Source organism: Artemia franciscana, chromosome 1 (assembly GCF_032884065.1).
Source record: "Artemia franciscana chromosome 1, ASM3288406v1, whole genome shotgun sequence".
Lineage (NCBI taxonomy): Eukaryota > Metazoa > Arthropoda > Branchiopoda > Anostraca > Artemiidae > Artemia > Artemia franciscana.
This window is the reverse complement of record NC_088863.1, coordinates 63,047,505-63,067,789: the sequence shown is the minus strand read 5'-3', so window position 1 is coordinate 63,067,789 and position 20,285 is coordinate 63,047,505. Positions and strand designations below refer to the sequence as shown.

The 20,285-nt window shown below is 35.7% G+C and overlaps 3 protein-coding genes across 4 annotated transcripts in view; 2 read left to right on the top strand and 1 right to left on the bottom strand.

Annotated features, from left to right (window-relative positions):
* Positions 1-20,285, top strand: part of LOC136032621 (cilia- and flagella-associated protein 298-like) — a 100,668-nt gene that overhangs the window by 48,423 nt on the left and 31,960 nt on the right. The gene's annotated exons all lie outside the window — the stretch shown is intronic.
* Positions 1-20,285, bottom strand: part of LOC136032594 (uncharacterized) — a 43,761-nt gene that overhangs the window by 13,082 nt on the left and 10,394 nt on the right. The window lies entirely within an intron of this gene.
* On the top strand, positions 1,576-19,464 carry LOC136024857 (protein tipE-like). Its single transcript, XM_065700374.1, has 2 exons — positions 1,576-1,626; positions 18,020-19,464. The coding sequence occupies exon 2, from the start codon at positions 18,235-18,237 to the stop codon at positions 19,462-19,464; it is 1,230 nt and encodes a 409-aa protein (XP_065556446.1). The 5' UTR covers positions 1,576-1,626; positions 18,020-18,234.

Here is a 20,285-nt window from a genome sequence, read left to right as displayed (position 1 = left end):
ATTTACTAAGTGACATGTACCGATGACAATTTTGGTCCGTCGGTCTCACTGTCTGTCTGTCTGTCGGTCGGCCCTGGTTTTGCTAGTTCGGGCACTTCCAGATAAGCTAGGACGGTGAATGTTGGCAGCGTATCAGAGACCAGACCAGATTAAATTAGAAATAGTTGCTTTCCCAATTTGACCTTCTCGGGGGCTGGGGGCGAGCGAACGAGATAGTTGAGAAGAATTTTATTCCCCGATAAAACAAACGGTTGTTGTTCTCAAGTGTGGCTTGATGGTCTAGTAGCATGATTCTCGCTTAGGATGCGAGAGGTATCCGGTTTGAATCCAAGACCACCCCGTATTTTACATTAAGAAGATCTGAAACTAGATACGTGATCAATATAGCGATCGCTGAAAGTTGATTAATTTGGTTAAAATAATTTGAATTTTTTTCGAATTTTAACTCTTTGATTTAGAATATTTGCATCTTTAAGGGTCTTTTTGAAATCTTGCCAAGATCTCTTCCTATGTCTGAAACTGTTTTGTAAGGTTGCAATGGGAAACTGTCTGGTGTACAGTCGTACTCGGAATGTGCCCGCATTTACTATCGAAGCCCTATTTTAAAAAAAATTGCATTATTTAGGGTAATTGCCCCCTTCGGCTGTGTCTAGTTGTCACATTAATGATATATAGGGGCACCCAAGAGGACATAAGGCATTGAAAGTCTTAAGGGATATGAACCCAAGAGTTCCCTCGTTTACTTGTAGAGTTTTTAAGGCTTTGGATGCATCGGACCCCCCACCCCTCTTGGCCAAAACTCTGTCCCTGGGTTGAAATTCTGGGATCGAATTACAGACTGGAGCAAACCACAACTATATCTTATAACCTGTATTTTTCTTGAGTTCATATGGATAAAACATACCTCACCATTTTTTTTGTAATTCTAGTGGTCTTTGGAAGTATCAAAAACAACACCTCTACCAACTGACGTTTTTAACCATTTTTTGCCGCATAGCATCTATTTTGGATTGAGTTTAAATGCTACAAAGACAAAAATTTTGTAGGTTACCAGGTGGTATGAGATATCCTATAAAACATCCACCAGTTTTTAATGGTATGTCTCCACATTAGGATATGTTTTGTCTTATAGCTTCCTTGCAATAGAACATCGAAAACGGTTAGAAACCAAATTTGAAAAAAAACTTCGGGGTTGAAGGTTTTTGAGTGCCGTAAAAGTTGAAACGAATAGAAATAGCATTAATATAAGGTACCTGCCATCCCCTCAAATGACATATTGATTTTTAAGATTACAGAAAGCTAAGACACGCTTATAGTTTAAGATTCTGCCATTGTAGCCAGACAAATGTTCAATTGAAAACGTAATTTCATGGTGTCATCCTTTGTTTTATCATTTTCTCCCTACTTTTTTATTTAACATATTTCCATCAAGTTGCTGGAAATTGATCCCACCTACATAACTGCGCCGTTGCCATAGTAACTGGTGCAGCTGTTCTATTAAAGTTTGCCATATTTCCAGGGTTATTTTTCCAGGGAAGTTCAGTCTTTCCCTAGATAGAACTGTGTACACAATGTGGAGATAATGCACTGACAGGTCAAAAATTAGTAGCTGGATGTTTGGGCTGTGTAATAGATAGAAAGTAGTCTAGTCAATATAGTTGCTAAATATCTGTATCTAAGCATGTACCGAGGGACTAGGGAGTTAATTTTATTTCAAGTAGCCTGGCCCGAAATAAAACTTTAAATTTTGTTGAAAGTGTATCATTAGATAATAGTGAATCAAATGGGGATTGATGGGTTGCTCATTTTCAAAAATCGTTTACATGAGGTTTGGCTTACCGAAAATGGCGGAAGTACAGTATGTCATGTTTAGCACCAAGAGGCTCAGCATGGAGTAAGTCTGACACGGTGGTGAAACAAATGGCCGGATGAAAATTTACACCGGTTCGCTAAGTGGGTAGCCCCCTTGCGTGAAATTCCAGGGGTTTAAATTATTTGTAAATACATTCTGCAGATAATCCGTAGCATTTCCGATGTAGTGCTTTGTGACGAATTGAAATATGCATATAGGACTTTTCTACGACAGCTAGTTTTATTTAACATTTGAAGTTCTGTCTATCAATAAAAATTCAAAATATATATTTATTAAAATATTTGCAAGAATATTTGCAATAGACTGCAAGAATATACTTAATTATGCTTTACAAGAGTTGGAGTTAATTAAGAGTTCAGGTCATATATTATGACCAGGCTGAAAATTCAAGTTACAAATATGTTAAAAAACTTATGTTGCTCAATCGATGTTGAGTATTCATCCCTCCTGTCCCTATCTACTGCTTTGTACAGTATTATTATTACGAGGGTATAGCCAGGGAATATTAGTGCATAACTTGCCATCCTCTCAAAGAAAAAGTCCTAAGTATTGTATTTCGATTCCTAAAATGTCTTGTTTTGTATCCAAATGGGCACTGGTATTTTGTATCCACCCCTTATCAAATCAAAATTCTGGCTATGCTCTGATATTAAGTATAAGTTAAGTGCTTCTTAGTGCTTTCTATAATTGTTGTATTGTTTATTTTTTCAAAGTAGATGTAGATGTGTAGCAAATAGAAGCTAGAGTAGTCTCTGAAGTAGCATATCTTTTAAGAAAACATTGTTAAAGTAAAGTTAAATTAACCTTGGGAAAATTAGCCTTAGTCTAACTAAGGTCTAACATTTTACAAAGGTCTAACTTCATTTCTACATCGGAAGAACTAAAAAAGACAATCAAGCGAAAAATCTTTTATTTTAATTATCATTTCGTTAAAAATAGAACACAGTTGAGGTGTATGAATGTTTGCTACGGGCATAACATTTTGTTTTGGAGTTCAAAATTACAAATGGCAGATTGTACTTTTTTTGTTTTATTTAATCAATATCATGTCTTGGGTAAGACATGATATCAATATCATGTCCTTGGGGGCAAGATGCTCAAAGTAGTGTGTTTCAATTGCCTAATTTTCTAAGCCTCATAAAACCTTCTGATGAAAAATAATTGAGTTTTTGGGAGTTCTTGTCTATTGCTTCTTGGTTCACATATATTTTTGGGGGCTATTCCTTTATTAGTTTGTTTATTGCTCCTTTATTTGTTTGTTTGGGGGACTTGTATGAGGGGATGCCTAGCACCAAGCTATTGTATGGTGACGCTTAATGTTGGTATGTATTTAAGCAGAGTCAATCGAAATGATGGTTTTCCTAGATAATTATCTGATTTATTGATTGGAATTGCGGTAGACTTGGTATAACTTGAAATATCATTAGCCCTACATTCACACAGAGGAAATCGGGAAAATGTGCCCCCCTCCTAATAATTTGATCGATGTCTTGTTCCTTCCTGATGAGTTCAGACAAATTCAACCCAACAAACGATTTTTCGAACATCAACTTGCTTATTCGGACAATAAATAAAAAAAAAGATTTTCCACCTGAAAGCAAGGGGTAATATTAATATTTGAAACGAATGGAAATTATTCTGTATATGAGGGGACTGCCTTCTCCTCAATACCCGTCTCTTCGTGCTAAAGTTTTTCAGCACTTTTAAAAAAGTCCCTTATTCTAATCAAATATTCCATATGTCTCACGAGTTGGAACAAAAGGTAGAACTTTTGTAGTTAGAACAGTTGTTTTCGTAATTAGTTTCAATTGAGAAAAACTTTATTTTTTTAATTAATTTCCGATTGTTCATCAGATAATGGTGAAAAAGCCTCACGGAAATCCCCCTCACGGAAAATTCTTCCATGGAAGGGTCTACTGCTTAAAAATCCTTCACGGAGCTCTACAAAAATTCCTCCATGGAAAGTTCTAACGTTTAAAACGCTCCTCTGCAATAGCTAGCCACTACAGTCATAGTCGTAAATTGTCGGAGTCGTAGTTGCAAGTAGCCATATTCACAGCTGCAAGTAGTCATAGTCGAGAGTTGCATTTATTCGCAGTAGCCGTTGTAGTCGCAAATTATTGTAGTCTCAGTCGCAGTGATAAGTAGTCGCAGTCGTAAATATTCATAATCGCAGTCGAATTGAAGCAGCAGTTGCGATGGTAGTAGTGGTAGTAGCCCCGAAAGTTTCAAGTTGATATCCTTGGCTATTCCCAAGATACTGTAGATACATCCTTTTTATAAACTGGATTCACTTGGCTTACTTTGATCAAGTTCAACATTGCCACAAGTTTTTCCTTAATACCCATAACCTTTTTGGACCCAATAATAAAGCCTATATGTAAACAATGGGCAAACAGCATAAATTACAGACGTTTCCGCTGTGGCTGTTGGTGTCTTGCCTCCCCAGAGACATGGTTATTGGACTTTTTGAATAAAATTGGTGTCTCAAAATTTTGTTCCGTTTTCAGGTTGGATGTTGAAAAGCAAGGAGGCGGGGATGAGTTTCCCTTTAATAAGTTTTCATCATTATCCTCAACATGCCCTAAAAATTTCTAAAAAATACCCTCAGTCGTTTGGGAGATATTTCAGGTTAGCCATTTTTATAACCTGGATACACATGGAGGGTATTGATTTAACTAAACGTCCCCTAAACATTTCCTGAATGTTCACTTTAATAGTCCTTGCCTTTTCGGACCAACCTAAGATGAAATGTACCGCTTTTCCCCATAATAACTTTTATATGTAAAGAATGGGCAATTTAATTAATATGCAACCCTTGCTCCATGACTTTGGACGGGTCATTTCATCCCCAAAGGGAAATATATTTAACCTTTAAACTGTTCTGAACAAAATGCCTATCCCAAAATTTTTATTTGATGTGTTTAGAGTGGGGCATCTAAAAGGGAATAGGAGGGAGATGGTTGCCCTCTGATTGCATCTGACTCTTAAAAAAGGCTTTAGAACTTTCGATTTCCACTTGAATGAGCTCTCTCCGTGGTTTCTATAAACACCCTTTCTATATGCAAAGAGTTGTAACTAGTCACAGGAGTTTTGGCAAATACTCGCATTCGTATTGCCAAATAATCATAGCCGCAAGTAATCGTAGTCACAAGCAGTCACAGTCCCAATTACAAATAGCCTTAGTCGCAGTTGCAACTAGTTGTAATTGCAGTCACAAGTTACAGCAAGTAGTCGTAGTCACAAGCAGTGACAGTCCCAAATAGTCGGAGTTGTATGTATTTGTAGTCGCAAGTAGTCACAGTTGCAATTACAAATAGCCTTAGTCGCAGTTGCAACTAGTTGTAATTACAGTCACATGTTGTCGTCAGGCATAGTCGTAGTCACTAGTAGTCACAGTAGCAAATAATTGTAATTGCAGGTGCAAGTAGTCGCAGTAGCCTCGTAGTCACAGTCAAAAGTAGTCGCTGTTGCAATTGGTTTTAGTCAAAATTGCAAGTAATCGTAGCCAAAGACACAAGTAGCCCCAGTCCCAATTTATTGCAGTCACCACTAATCGCAGTGTGGCCGTTAAAGTTTCAAGTTAATACTCTTAGCCGTTCCTAAAATATTAAAGATACACTGACAACCTGGACCCACGATGTGTCTTTTGGTTTAGTTCATCATCCCCCATGACATTCCCAGAAGCTTCACCTTAATATCTCTAGCCTTTTCAGGCACATTTAGGATCAGATATTTCTGCCTTTCTCAATGAAAGATCTTCAATATGAACAACGGCCAAATTTCATAATTTACCAACCAGGTCCTAGGTGCTGGAGGGAGGGAGGCTTGGCATGACTGATGTCGTAGTTATCAGACCTTTAAGCTACTTTGAACAAAATTCCTCTTTCAAAAATTCGACTAGTGTTGATACTATGTGTCTAAAAAGGTTGAGTGGGATTGGTTACCCTCCGATCTCTTTTCAACTTCCTCCTCAACATGCCCTGAAAGTTGTAACTCAGTATCCCCAGTAGCTGTTCAATACCACATCAAAATATCCTGAAACTAGTTGGTTGGCAGTCTACGCCTGAAAGCAGTTAGTGGCAGTCACAAGTAGTTGTCTTCGCAAATTGTCTTTTTTTTTTAAATTAATTTTGAAATTTTCCTTAAAATAGGTTTTTCAAATAAAAGTAGAGATCCATTTAACCAAAAATTAGCAGACATAAATTCAAATAATCTTCCAAGCGTAAAACTACCACGAATTACTATCAATGAATAAATGAAACCAAAAATGAACAGAAATTGCTATAAATAACCGAGTCAAAGTCAAATCGATCAGAAATTATGATGAGTAGGGTTGAAAACCCTATGCCTTCTCAAGACTAGGACATAATTTTCACTTCACTGAAAAAAATGAATGTGGATTGGCTGTTTAATATACATGTATGGATATTAATTTTTTAAGTATAATTTTTGGTTTGTTATAACATTTTCAAATGTATTTTGTTTTCAGTAAAGTACAAATTATCTTTCAATCTTGAGAAGAATGGGTCAGCCCTACTCGTGTTAATTTCTGTTCCTTTGGAGTTTGACTCGGTTATTTATTGTGATATCTGTTCGTATCGAGATTCATTGATTTATCGACGGTAATTTTTAGTGGTTTTACGATTGGAATATTAATTGACTTTATTTCTGCTCATTTTTGGCTTAATAGAGCTCTTTACATTTCTTTGAAAAATACATTTCGAATTATTTTATAAATTAATTACAAATGATTTTAAGTTAATAAATTAATTAAATTAAAATTAAATTAAATTAAATTAAAATATTTAAATTAATAAATTAATTTTAAATTAGTTTTAAAATTAATTTATGTTCGTTTTTTATTGACATAGTCTTTTTCAAGGAAAAAGAAAATAATATATTGTAGAATTTCGTTTTTCTATAAGAGCCCATAGTTCGGATTCCCATTTGTATGTTGGAATTTTTTCTTTTTTTTACACTTTTTAACAACATACACCCTTTCGAAATCTGGACACAAATAGTATTGATTAATTTTGTTTTATACTTCTCAAGTTGATAACCATAGAACTTGATACCTTTCTCAAATAATTCAATCTATACTCTTTGACAACATGGATGCACTTACACTTTTTTTTTATGATTTGGTTAAATTGTAAGAGCAAAAGTAGCACTGGTAGTTGTCCTGGAAGTTATAACTTATACCCTCAGTCGTTCTTAAAATAATACTGAGATTTCGTATTGGTTCCCAGGATACATACATTGCCTTTTGATTTAATTTAAAAGCAACATTTAGTTTTAAGGCACAATGGGCAAATTGCATAGCTAGGAAGGGGGTTGACATCCCCAATATACTTACAGACGTACTTACTGAACCATTCAGCTATACTGAACAAAATGGCTATCTCAAAATTTTGATTGGTAGCGTTTGGAAAATGATTTGGCTTGGGAGGTGGGCTGCTTGCTCGCCAATCTCTTTTAGCTCTTAAAAAAGGCAATAGAACTTTAAATTTCCCTTCGAATTGGCTCTTTTAAAAGATTCAGTGATATTGCCTTCTATGACAGAGCGGTGCTGCCTATGATATTGCTTATATGACCTTTTGAAAATCTCTATGCATACAATCTATTCATTTAATTGAAACCCCCCTTAAACGTTTCCTAAAATGCCACCTTAATACTCTTAGCTTTAGTAGCAGTGCTAGTATTACAAGAAATATTAGTGGTAACAGTAGTAGTTACTTTAGCAGCAATACTAATAATAATATCAGTGATGGTAGTAATATGATTAGAGGCAGTAGCATTAAGCTGCAAATATTGTCGTTTGATTAGTTCAACATCCTCCACTAAAAGCCCTTTAAGTTTCAACTTCACACACCAAACTGTTCCTAAGACATTGCTGATAAGCCCTTTTGACAACCTTCATGCAGACGGCCTGTTGGGATTCAGTTTACCTTCCCCTCAATATTCCCTGAAAATTTCGCCTTCATACCCTTAGGCATAGTTGTAATAGTAGTCACAGTAGTAGGGTTGGTATTGCTAGTAATACTATTAATAGTTGTATTGGTAGCACTGTTAGCAGTATTAGCATTAACATATTGTCTTTTGGTGAGTAGAAAATCCCTCTCATCAGGTCCTGGAAGTTTCAAGCTAGTACAATTAGCAACTAATGCTACGTTGCTGATATTTCTTTTGATAACCCTTATATTCATATACTTTCTAAAATTTTCTTCTTAATGCTCTTAGCCTGACAAGTAGGTGCAATAGAAGATAGAAGTAGCAATTGAATTAGTAATAGCAGTAGTAGCAAAAGTCAGGAACGTTAGCTCCAGCAGTTTCATTGGGGGAGGGAGTAAGAAGGGTCCACACCCGGAGAGTCAAAGGGTACGGACTGTGCAATAATTTTTCTCCAAACTATTGGGGGACATATGCCCCCTTGCCCCACCTCCTCCAACAACGCCATGGGTTGTAGTAGTAGTATTAATTATAGCAGAGGTAGTAATATTAACAGTAGCACGCACATATTGCCTTTTGATCAATTGATCTTCATCTTTAAGCATTCTCTGAAAGTGCCAACTTAATAACAAAACCATTCTTTTGACGCACTCTTTTGACAATCTGCATGCAAGCATTGTCTTTTGATCTAGTTCAAACCTTCCCTTAATATTCCCCTGAATTTTTATATTCATACAATAACCCTCAATAGTACTAGCGTCACAGTAGTCGTGGTGGCAGCAGGAAAAGTAGTAGTGTTTTGGTCAATTGAACATCCCCCTCACGATACCTAAGAAGTTTCATCTTGATACGGGTTACCCTTCTTTTTACGGCTGACAATTGCTTTTTGGAAAGTAATTGTCAATTAGGTCCTATTTTCTCAATGACATACATTCTGTGTAAAGAAACGACTAATTACCTAACTTACAGTCCTTGTCCTGGGGGCTGTGTGGGCATGAACATCTCCAAAGACATGCTTACTGGACCTTACAAAAATGCTGAACAAAATGTTTTAAAATTTTGATTGAGATGTCTTTGGAAGGGATGGGTGTGGTGGTGGAGGGGGTTTGCCCTGAAATTACTTTTGACTCTTTAAAAAGGCAGTAAAACTTCCCATTTCCTTTGAAATGAGCCCCATCCGAAGCTTATACGACCACCCATTAGACCCATTAGATTCATTAGATACCTTTTGTGCGCCCGGGGCATAACTTACAATCCTTGCCCCCAGGCTCTGGGAGTTGTCTCTACCCTTGAGGCATTGTTATATGTTCTTTGGACTATTTTGAACTATAGGTCTATCTCACTGTTTCTATGAAATGTCTTCGAGGAAAAGAGGGCATCGAAGAAGGGGGAGGGTTTTTTCTCCACTTGTCACTTTTGACTCTTAAAAAGAGCACTAAAACCTTCAATTTTCAATCACAATGAGATCCTTTTGAAGTTATCACGAGAACTCCTTCTATGCGGAATTCTTGGTCAGAAGAAAAACACATGGTGCTTACATAGGTAATATTTGACTCGGTATCTGCTTAGGTAGCGCCATTGCGCTGCCTATGATTTCTCTTTAGAAAAAGTTTATTAATTGAAACTCAGTCCTTTTCAGCTAATCTTTCAGTTTTGAATTAATCTTTCTGTTTCAGTTGTTTTTCTTATTGTTTAGTGAAAGAAATATTTGCACAATTTTTGTCCGTTCTACTGCTTCATAATTAAGATTTTGGCTTTTTATCTGTATTGTCGTCATAGTTTTGCAACGAATTTTAATAGCAGTTTTACTATTATATGTTGAGTTGATATTATACAATAAAATAAAATCTTAATCAATGCCTTTTAAATATGCTTAATTTTTGCCTATCTATAGTGCTGAACCAATCCGGACCCTAATCTTGTTACAAGCTTAAACATAGACGAATATCGAAACGCCGTTATTTGTTTTAGTTGATTGTTTGTTTATGTCCCTACATTTTGAGCTTGTTTATTAAAAAAAAATAAGATATTAGTTTTGATGTTTAAAAATTATTAACAGGGCATCTAATATCAATACAACTTGATCTGTTTAAGGTTCAAGTTCTCTTGGTTCTGAAACTTATATTGATTTATGTTCAAGACCTAGAATTTTAAGCAGATCAGCATAGAAAAATGGTCATTTAGCACTAATAATCAATAGCATTTGTTTTTCTTCAAAAACTTTCTTTCTTGTTAAGCTTCTTTTGTTTTGAGTCGAAATTTAAAATATATTTGATTTTCCAGCTAAATATTTCCTCCAATTTTCAGTTGGGTTCCTTAAGCTGCTAGTTCGTACTATTAGTCATAACTGAAGTATTGCAGATGTGCCCTTTTGATAACCTGGGCGCTCAGGGTCCATTTTTATTTAGCTTAACATCCCCCTCAGTATTTCCTAAAAGTTTCGTCTTATTACCCTTACCTCTTCCTGAAATATTGAAGATGCATCCTTTTTGCAACCTGGTTGCACCAAATCTATTTTTACTTAGTGGAACATCCCCTCAACATTCTATGAAGTTTCATCTTAATACCCTTAGCCCTGAGATATTTTAGACACGCTCTTGTGATAACCTGGATGTAAAATCTGTGTTCCGATTTAGTTCATCTTCCACAACCTGCTCTAATAGTTTCAACTTAATTCACTGAGCTGTTGTGGATATATTGCATACTCGCCTTTCCGACTAGCTGGTTCTGCATATAACCTTTCGATTTAGCTCAGCATCCTTCTGAACACTCCCTGAAAGTCTAGTATATGTGTCTTCTGATTTAACTTAACACTCCTCCCAACATGCCCTGAAAGCTTCAGTTTAACATCATTTGCCGTTCCCGAGATATTGCAGATACGATCTTTTGAGAAGTTTCATCAGTTGACAAACATGACGTCAGTGGACAAACAACTTGCATACAGCTCAATCCTTATAATGACGTCAGTCGACAAACATGACGTCAGTTGACACACAAACATGACGTCACTCGACAGACACACACACACACACAGACAACTTATTTTTATATATATACTAGCTGTTGGGGTGGCGCTTTGCGCCACCCCAACACCTAGTTGGTGGGGGCGCTTCACGCCCCCCCCAAGCCCCCCCGCGCGCGTAAGTCGTTACGCGCCATAATAGCTACGCGCCATTGTAGTTGTGTCCCTATGTCCCACCTGTGAATATAGATATATATATATATATATATATATATATATATATATATATATATATATATATATATATATATATATATATATATATATATATATATATATATATATATATATATATATATATATATATGGTTTTAACTACGTAAAACTTGCGAATATACAACATTCTTTGCTGTCCCATTGTCTTTGCATATAAATAGATTGTCAGGTTTACCGACTCTTGAACATGCAACATATAATGGTCCATGGGAAAACAATCTGTATTCAGATCTATACCTCATGATTCTAATGATTGCCCTTGAGCTTTGTTGATGGTGATTGCTAATCGACCATTCCCTGTCCCGGTGTCCCGGTCGTCATTTATATCCCCCTGTTTCCCCCGGTGTCCCCGTTGTAGTTGTGTCCCTGTGTCCCGGTCGTCATTTATATTCCCTGTGTCCCGGTCGTCATTTGTATCCCGGTGTCCCGGTCTGTATATACATTCGCTTTTTAGTTTTGTTTTTCTCCTTTATTTTTTTCCTTTTTTTTCTTTTTTAGCTTATTTAGATTTTTAGATTTTTTAGTTTTTTTATTAGTTTTTAGTTTTTTTTTCTTTTTAGTTTTTTTGTCCCGGTCTACATTTATATCCCCCTGTTTCCCCCGGTGTCCCCGTTGTAGTTGTGTCCCTATGTCCCGGTCGTCATTTATATTCCCTGTGTCCCGGTCGTCATTTGTATCCCGGTGTACCGGTCTGTATATACATTCGTTTTTTAGTTTTGTTTTTCTCCTTTATTTTTTTCCTTTTTTTTTCTTTTTTAGTTTATTTAGATTTTTAGATTTTTTAGTTTTTTTATTAGTTTTTAGTTTTTTTTTTCTTTTTAGTTTTTTTGTAGTTTTTACCTTCTTTTTAGTTTTGTTGATTTTTTTTTTTACTTATGTCCTGGTCGTCATTTATACTCCCTGTGTCCCGGTGCTTTGTTGATTGCTAATCGAACATTCCTTTTGTCCTGGTCGCTTTCTCTTTGAGTGTCGTCATTTATTTTTTTCTTTTTTAGTTCTTTTAGTTTTTACCTTTTTTAGTTTTTTTTTAGTTTTTTAGATGAAAATTTTTTTTAGTTTTTTCCTTTTTTTCTTTTTAGTTTTTTATTGGTTTTTACCTTTATTTTTAGTTTTTTATTGGTTTTTACCTTTATTTTAGCTTATTTTTCAGTTTTTTCCTTTTTTTTTAGTTTTTTTTTATTTTTTATTTTTTTTAGTTTTTTACCTTTTTTTAGTTTTTTTAGTTTTTTTTAGTTTTTTAGCTTTTTTACTTTTTTTATTAGTTTTTAGTTTTTTTTTGTAGTTTTTGCCTTTTTTTAGTTTTTTCAGTTTTTTTTTAGTTTTTTATTGGTTTTTACCTTTATTTTAGCTTATTTTTCAGTTTTTTCCTTTTTTTTAGTTTTTTTTAGTTTTTAGTTTTTTTTAGTTTTTTACCTTTTTTTAGTTTTTTTAGTTTTTTTATTTTTTTTATTAGTTTTTAGTTTTTTTTGTAGTTGTTGCCTTTTTTTAGTTTTTTTAGTTTTTTAGCTTTTTTATTAGTTTTTAGTTTTTTTTGTAGTTTTTGCCTTTTTTTAGTTTTTTTAGTTTTTTAGCTTTTTTATTTTTTTTTATTAGTTTTTAGTTTTTTTTGTAGTTTTTGCCTTTTTTTAGTTTTTTCAGTTTTGACGTCACCTGATCCAGTTTTTTCAGGTGACGTCACCTGATCCATCCATCCACAGACAGACAGACAACTTATTTTTATATATATAGATAGATATATATCCCTGTATATATATATAGCTATTTTATTATAAATAAAATAGCTATCTCAATATTTAGATCAGATGTCTTGGGAATTTAGGTTGGAGGGAAGGGGAGAAAAAGAACATGGGAGTATTTGGCCTCCGATTCAATTTTGACACTTCAAACAGACAATAGAATATTTATTATCGAATTGAGTGAACCCTTCTGAAGTTGTAACGGCCATTCCTCCCATGGGAAGTTGCCGCAGGAAAAGAAAAGTAATGGAAGGATGCATTGAAACCGTATAGTTCTTTATTTAATAAGCAACCCTCTTGTGCTGTCTGTGATTTCATTAACAATACACTGGCAGAGCAGTTCTTGTTATTAGATGAGATTAATTAGATACGAATTGGATTCTTTTAAATTTAAGCGTATGATCTTGTTAAACTGGACGCTTCAAGTTTAAGATAAGTCTAATAGTGGAGTAAAAATATGGTTTGACCTCGGGAAAATTGCAATAGAATTTTTTTCTGCACCAAGATGTTCAGAAAAATCAGCTGAATTACACCAAAAAAATCCATTAAGATCCCTCTTGCACAAATATCAAATTTAATCTTGAAGGGGGAAAATTGAATTTTGTGTATATAAACATTTGGAGTTTAAATAGTCGTTTCCTGTCAAATTAAACCTTACGAATCCAAATACGGCGTCAGAAATCCAGTTGTCCATATCAGACTATCAATTTTCACCTTTATGGAATGAGGGTGGGGTGGATAAAGTACGCAGAGCATTATTTGACCGATTCCTGCAACTAAAGGAGCATTTTATTTTAAATAAATTAGTTTAATGCCAAATATTAGGTTCAAAAGTAATTTTTTTTACGTACAACTTCTTGAAAACCAATTCTTTAATCAAGGTCAAAACTTTAGATCAATCAGTTATAAAAGGAAGCGTTTAAGTAAATTAATCACAAAAACATTTTGATTTTAAAGTACAACCTAAAGCTAGTTCTTCTTCCTACTTGTCTTTATTATTGTCCTCTTCCTGTCTTGCTACACCCTTAGTACATAACGCCCCTTTACACTTCCCGCAGGCAAAGCTGTAGGTTAAACCGTCTTGACGCTAGCTGCATCTGAGAGACTCGCATCCGCTGGTGCACTGGTACTGCATCATCTTCAGCAGATCTTATGGTGCTGGTGAATCATCTGGTATAATGGGAAGGTATATATTTAGTGACGAATAGAGGTGCTAGCCCAACTCTTCGGGCTTTAGCGAATTGAACGTGTCTTGGGTTATTTGTAAATAGTACCTGTAACAGTGGTATTTTGTGATAGCCAAAATTGATGGAAGCCACTCTGCCTGAATGCATTTGAACTTGCAAACTGCATAGTAAATAACTGCACTCGGACATCCTTCAGGGTCTTCTCAATACTTTTCCCTTTGAGTATGTGGAGTAAAGCTTTCAATACAGCTTTGGTAACCTTCTGGTGACTGGATCCTTCTGTGATGAAGATCTTGCAAGCAATCTTAAAAATACCATCTTTAAGTGGCAATGAAACTGCTGCTGGTGTCCCTACGACGGGAAGTCTAAATGTTGTACCGCAACCAGACATTGCGTGGCGAAGGAGTAGATTGTATGCTGCTTCAGCTCCTGGTTTGTTCTTGATTATTTTATGTCATACACTCGTCGATTATTCTTTTGTGTGTCTCTCTGTAAAAAGAAATCACATGTATCAAGCTTGACATGGTAAAGCAGAAGGAATAATAGGTTGGTATCGTTACCAATCAAAGTGCTCGACAAAGTGTCCGCACAGCTGACTGCAGTTTATGTCTGCAGCATGAAGAACTTGGCATATAGTTCACCAGCCTCTCACTTAGTATGTCGATGAAGTGTTGGTTATTTTTGGGACTTCTCAAAATTTTCTCCTTACTTTTGACAATCTTAATGTAAGGATAAAATTCAATCGTTGGGCACGACTAACCTTCGGTTCTCTTCAGCTTTGGGCAGTTGTTCACCGTTGGTGCATCAGTTCAAGATTCCGGTACTGCTTGACCGAAATGATATTTGACAGAGTCTATGTAAGATTCGGCCACCTTAGAGTAGGCGGATGTGGCAGTTTACGGTATTTTCTGGACTTACCAGCCACCGTTAAAAACTCTCTGGGGGGTTGGCAATGTCACTGGACCATCAATATCGTGAATTTTTCATCAGTGCATTTCCTAGAGATGGTTTGTTGGCTGTCCTCATCACCTCTAACGAACAAAAGAGCGATGGTGGAAAAACACAGAGCTCTTTGCTTTCCGTAAAGCACAGAGCTACTGGTAGCCTAAAGCTAGCCACTGCGGCTAGACGTTGGAAGATTAAAGCTGGCTCGACCGTTTCTCTCTGGCTATCTATCACCACAGATGACTTGTCCGCCATTGATACAGTTTTGTATTTCTCCTGGAATCATTTTTGTCAATTTCTGTCGTTTCCCTGTCCATGTCCCACGTTCCCGAAAAATGCTTATGTCAGCTGTGCCTCTCACTCAGACTATGTGTCTCAGCTTTTTCTTCAATTAGCCATAGGTTGATGGCACCTTGATTTTCATTGTATTGTTTTCGTTTACAAATTATGAAGCACGAACATCAGTAACCAAGTTTAACAGCTGTGAATCCTGCGTGAAAGGTTCCAAGGGCTCAATGTATCGAACTATTTTTTCTATTTCCACCTCTAAGGGTTGGGGTATTTCCTCTAAGATAAGACTTCTCCGTGATTTTAAATAGTTAACTCTGCAAGGCCAGTCAGTTTCTGATTGCGTACGTTACCGAGAACAAATGTAGTTATAGAAGATGTACAAATTATCTGCTGCAATTCAGTCATACCTCTACCTCTCCTCAGACCACCACTCCTTCTCATACTTTTGATTAACGTTTGTTCGATCACCAAATCCGGTGAAAATGCCACCCTGTAGATGTCTGTTCTCCGGATGAACCGGTATTCGTGGAACACTCTGTACAGCTCGGATTTGCACTTCTTCAACTGAAAAATTGACTGCATGAATAGCCAAGTAGACTTCGCATAAAGATTGTGGTTGGAAATAGCAAAGTAATGAAGCATTTTTAACAAAGGCCGTAGATAAAGCTCAAATTTGCCTCTTCATTCAGCTGTCAGGTTCTTTCTCAAGATTTTAACTGAAAACCGAAGACGAGCAGTTCTGGACTTGGATAATTATTGTTTTTCACTATGAAACATTTCACAGATAAGCTCTGCTGCTTCCGACACCTGTGCCTCGTCAATGATATTTCCCTCAAGGAGTGGCTCGTACACCTGTTTTCCTTTTCAAGTGGTACTGGTAGCATGTCATTGCCATCAAAACTCTGCTATTTAGTTCTCATGATAAATAGTTCGCATAAAAGGCTATCTCCAATGGCATCGCCAGCAGGAGAGACAGCTTTTACTTGTAATATACTTTACCCAGTGTTAGGCCTGCATGCTTGACTTATGATTTCCAGAAGTCCCGAAGCAGCCATAAGGAAGCCAATAGCTCTTAGGAAATTCATGCGGGTGTGGAATCCACCTAGGACAACAATAGGATTTCTGAAAGCACTTGTTGCAAGCAACATGTATCGACGATACACTGCCTTCTATTAAAGCGGTTGATCAAAGGTAATGACTAGAGTTTTCTAGCTCGACTAGCTCGCTCATTAACTTTGTTCTGATGTTTTTTTTTTTCGGAAGTAAATTAAACGGTAAAAACTTTATCTATAGCCATGAACCCAGTAATGTAGCAAGTGCTAGGGTAAATGACTCACTGATTAGATCAACTAAAGAATGGCACAAAGGAATAGAAACTGCAAATAGAAGGGGGGGATTCTAGAATACTATTTTGAAATTATATTGTTCGAGATTCATGTTCTAAGGCGTCATTTCTATCTTGTTAGAAAACGGTGAATCGACTGAAATTGCTTAAAATAACCAGCTCATATAGGTCAATTTCCCCAAGCTTTTTAGGTAAGATGAGGTATATGCCTACGTAAAATCAAGTTTTTATCTTCATTCTCAAATTCACCACTGTTCATTTCATAGGTAACGAAAAAAAAATACGACAACCTCTTATATTTGAGTTTTAACCCCTTCCCGTCCTTCTAGGGTGGAAATGAGCTCAAAGGTACAGAAAAATGGAAACTTAGATTAAGATTTCGAGTCAAAATGCTTAATTTGATCGGGAATGACTATTTAAACCTTAAAATATTCATAAGCACAGAAATCGACTTCCCCCCTCATTTTCACCCTTCAAGAACAAATTTAGGACACTTGTGCAATGGGAATTTTGGTGGACTTTTTTTGTAATTATGATTATATTTTTGAGCATTTTGGTGTAAACAAAATTCTATTGCAATTCCTCCATGGTTTGACAATTTTTTTCCGTATCTTTCCTCCACTATAATGAGTACAAGAGGAATTAGGATTGTTGCGACTATTCTGTTGGCCTATTTATCACTGTTGTCTAATTCCGTAACAATTGCTATAGTTTCGACGAAAGCAACACGGTATGCATTTACGGTATAGTTCTCAGAGTTGGAGTGTTCAAAGAATGTTAATTAGCTATTTTGTGCCGATTCTTCTGAGGCAGGTTGGCCTCCTCAATGTGATTCTAGTCTCACATATTGTTTAAACCTTTTCATATCCTTTTGATGTCTGATTATTTTTAGTTCCAAATGCAACAAAACTCCCTTTGAATCATCATACTCTAATTGCAATAATTTAGTTTGTGTCTTTTTCTGAACCGACACAAAAGAAGTATAAATGGTCACTTATTCGTCTAAACACAAATTATCCGTGTAATACTTAAAATTGTCGAAGATTAGCAACACTTTTACTCATTGTATCTCTAGGATTAATTGGACCTGAAACAAAAACTTGTTCCTAATTATTTTAATGGTTGCCACCCAGAACTATAACGTGAAACACCTACTTGTTAATGCCAAAAAGTTCGTTCCTCAATTCTTTGGCTAATACCCAAGAGAAAATATAACCTAGGAGCGTGTAAGTTACGTTTATGAGACTGTATACAGTAAGTTAAAAGTATAGGCTAATGAAACTGAGAGGCCAATTTTGTTCGCCAATGTTTGGAGTCTTATCCACCATGTTGTTTGATTATATAGGCTTGTATGTTAGACTCCTAATAATTTTTCTAAACAAGGATTTCTATCATGTTACATCGTTACAAATTGACGTTACTATCTATCCTGTTTTATTTGTTCTTAAATAGCGTCAGCATAGCTACTGATTTTTACCTGTCAGGAATGAGAATGAAACACGGTACTTTACGATTAGGGAGAAGAACTTTTTCCTCAATAGTGCAGTACCAAAATACTTTCTGCATTGCGGAAAGCACCTAGTGGTAAATGCTATACAGTCGAGTAATGACTTACAAAGCCGTTATTCGTATAGCAAAAACATAAGTATGTAATTCAGAATAGTGTCATGGAAGCAGGAGCGAAGCAGGAATCCCTAAGGGAGCAGGCCTTGTTTTGGACGACGGCTTCATTTGTTCTCTTAGCTACATTTAGCTTGTTTGCGTTTTTGTTTCTAGTGCCATTTTTCATAGAGCCTGCAATGACAACTCTTGCATTAGAGTTTGACCCTATTGGTACAACCTGTTATACAGTAGCTTCCGTGCGGAAAAGGGGACAATCGAACTGCACATGGTCATCGTGCAGAGAAGGATGCACTAAAGAAGTGTTTGACTGTTGGCAAATCAAAGTGCAATATGTTGGGCCTAGGATACCTGAACTTGATGATGTTGAAGATGAATATATTGATGAGGATTTGATAGTGACGGTAACTACAACTGAAACTCCTGAGGTGAAGCGGGATAAGGCCATAATTATTCCCTCACTCGAAAACCTTCATAATGAAGTAGTTGCTAAAAATAAAGAATTAGAGAAAATTCAAGTCGATGAAGAAATTGACGAAACAGAATTTGCACTTTCAAGAGTCAAAGAATACTTAGGTGAAATAGGTCAAGATTTTGTCCTTCGAACTGCTAGACTCTACCCCAACGTAAAGGGTTGTGGCTATCCGCCTGAATTACAGTGTGAATCATTTGTTGACTCGCATGCACCTCTTCGAACTAACTTTACTTGTTACTACTCACTTGTTGAACCTTATAAGGTTATCACTGAATTGAATTTGGAAAAAGTTTACAATAATTTAGTCTACTGCCTTACAATTCCCATAGTTTCTTTCGTGATATCTGTTCTTTATTTAGTATATGCCTATTTTTTTATTTACAATGAAGATCAAAATCCTCAAGTTGTTATTACTGCCGCAGAAGGCGAGGAAAGTGAAGAGGACATTTCGATGATGACAGTAGAGGGTAAAGAAATACTCATGTCCTTGAACAGGGATGGAATTATTGATTTAAAGCCAGTTACTGAAGATGTGTCGGATTTAGTCTTGGTGAATAATGCCAGAAATCAAGTGCATTTATCTAACTCATTGAAAAGCTCATCGGGGTATGTCTACATTTTGCATGTTTATCAAATCGCTTTGTACTATGCATGGCTCTGCTGTAGGCTTTCACGTCAAGCAACTGATCAGTTAAGTCTAGGCGCTAAGAAACATTTCGATTCTCTTGCTTGTACTCATTATCAAAAGCTTTCGGAAACTAATAAATTTATAACCTTCAATCTTTCCTTCAGACACATTTAGAGACGTCTTGCTGCGTAGTTTTGTCATACTGCAGTAGCCTGAGAAATTTAGCTAAACTTAATGTGTGTTTGTATTCGGTCGAGAATCGCTATTTATCACATTGTGTGTCATATGAAAATTAATGGAAACTGTTAAAAATTGTCAGAAGTTTATTTTTTCCTTCTTAATTTTTTTTTGTGTTTCATTTTTGCATTCTTATCATTGTTTCCCTTTTATAAATCCAATTTGATGTTTTTCTGTTTTGTCAAAATAAAGATTTTTGAAGAACTTGGTGAAACAGTTTTGCTTTTAAAAACATATTTAAACTGAATGTCAAGATTTTAAAAAAAGAAGACTACATCAATAATAAAAGAAGATAAAGTGAGGAAGCTCAAATAAGAAAATGTTGAAAATGTTTAGTGAGAAATGCAATTTGAAAACTATAATGTTCATTTTTTAGCTTATCAGTTCTTGCCAAAGACCCATCCAGGTTTTTACAAAGAGAGATTTATTTATGTTTCTGGAAATTGTATTTTCTTGTCAGTGTAGATTTGTTTTTCCTCATTAGATAACCCGGTTTTAAAAGGTCTGAGTATCTTTATATCTCCCAAGGTAAAAAAAAAAATAATCCTGATTTATAAAAATGCGTTAGAAAATAAACCAATGACAATTAGGCGCATGTTTGAACACGAATTAGACGACAGTATACTCTCTTTTTCTTTGCGTTAATATGGTAGCCTAAAGTATTATTAACACTGTATTTCTAACATTTTTAGCCCATAAAACGGTGTTTTCGGACGGACAGCTTTCTCTAGCTGCCCAGAATCAAAACATGATTCCTA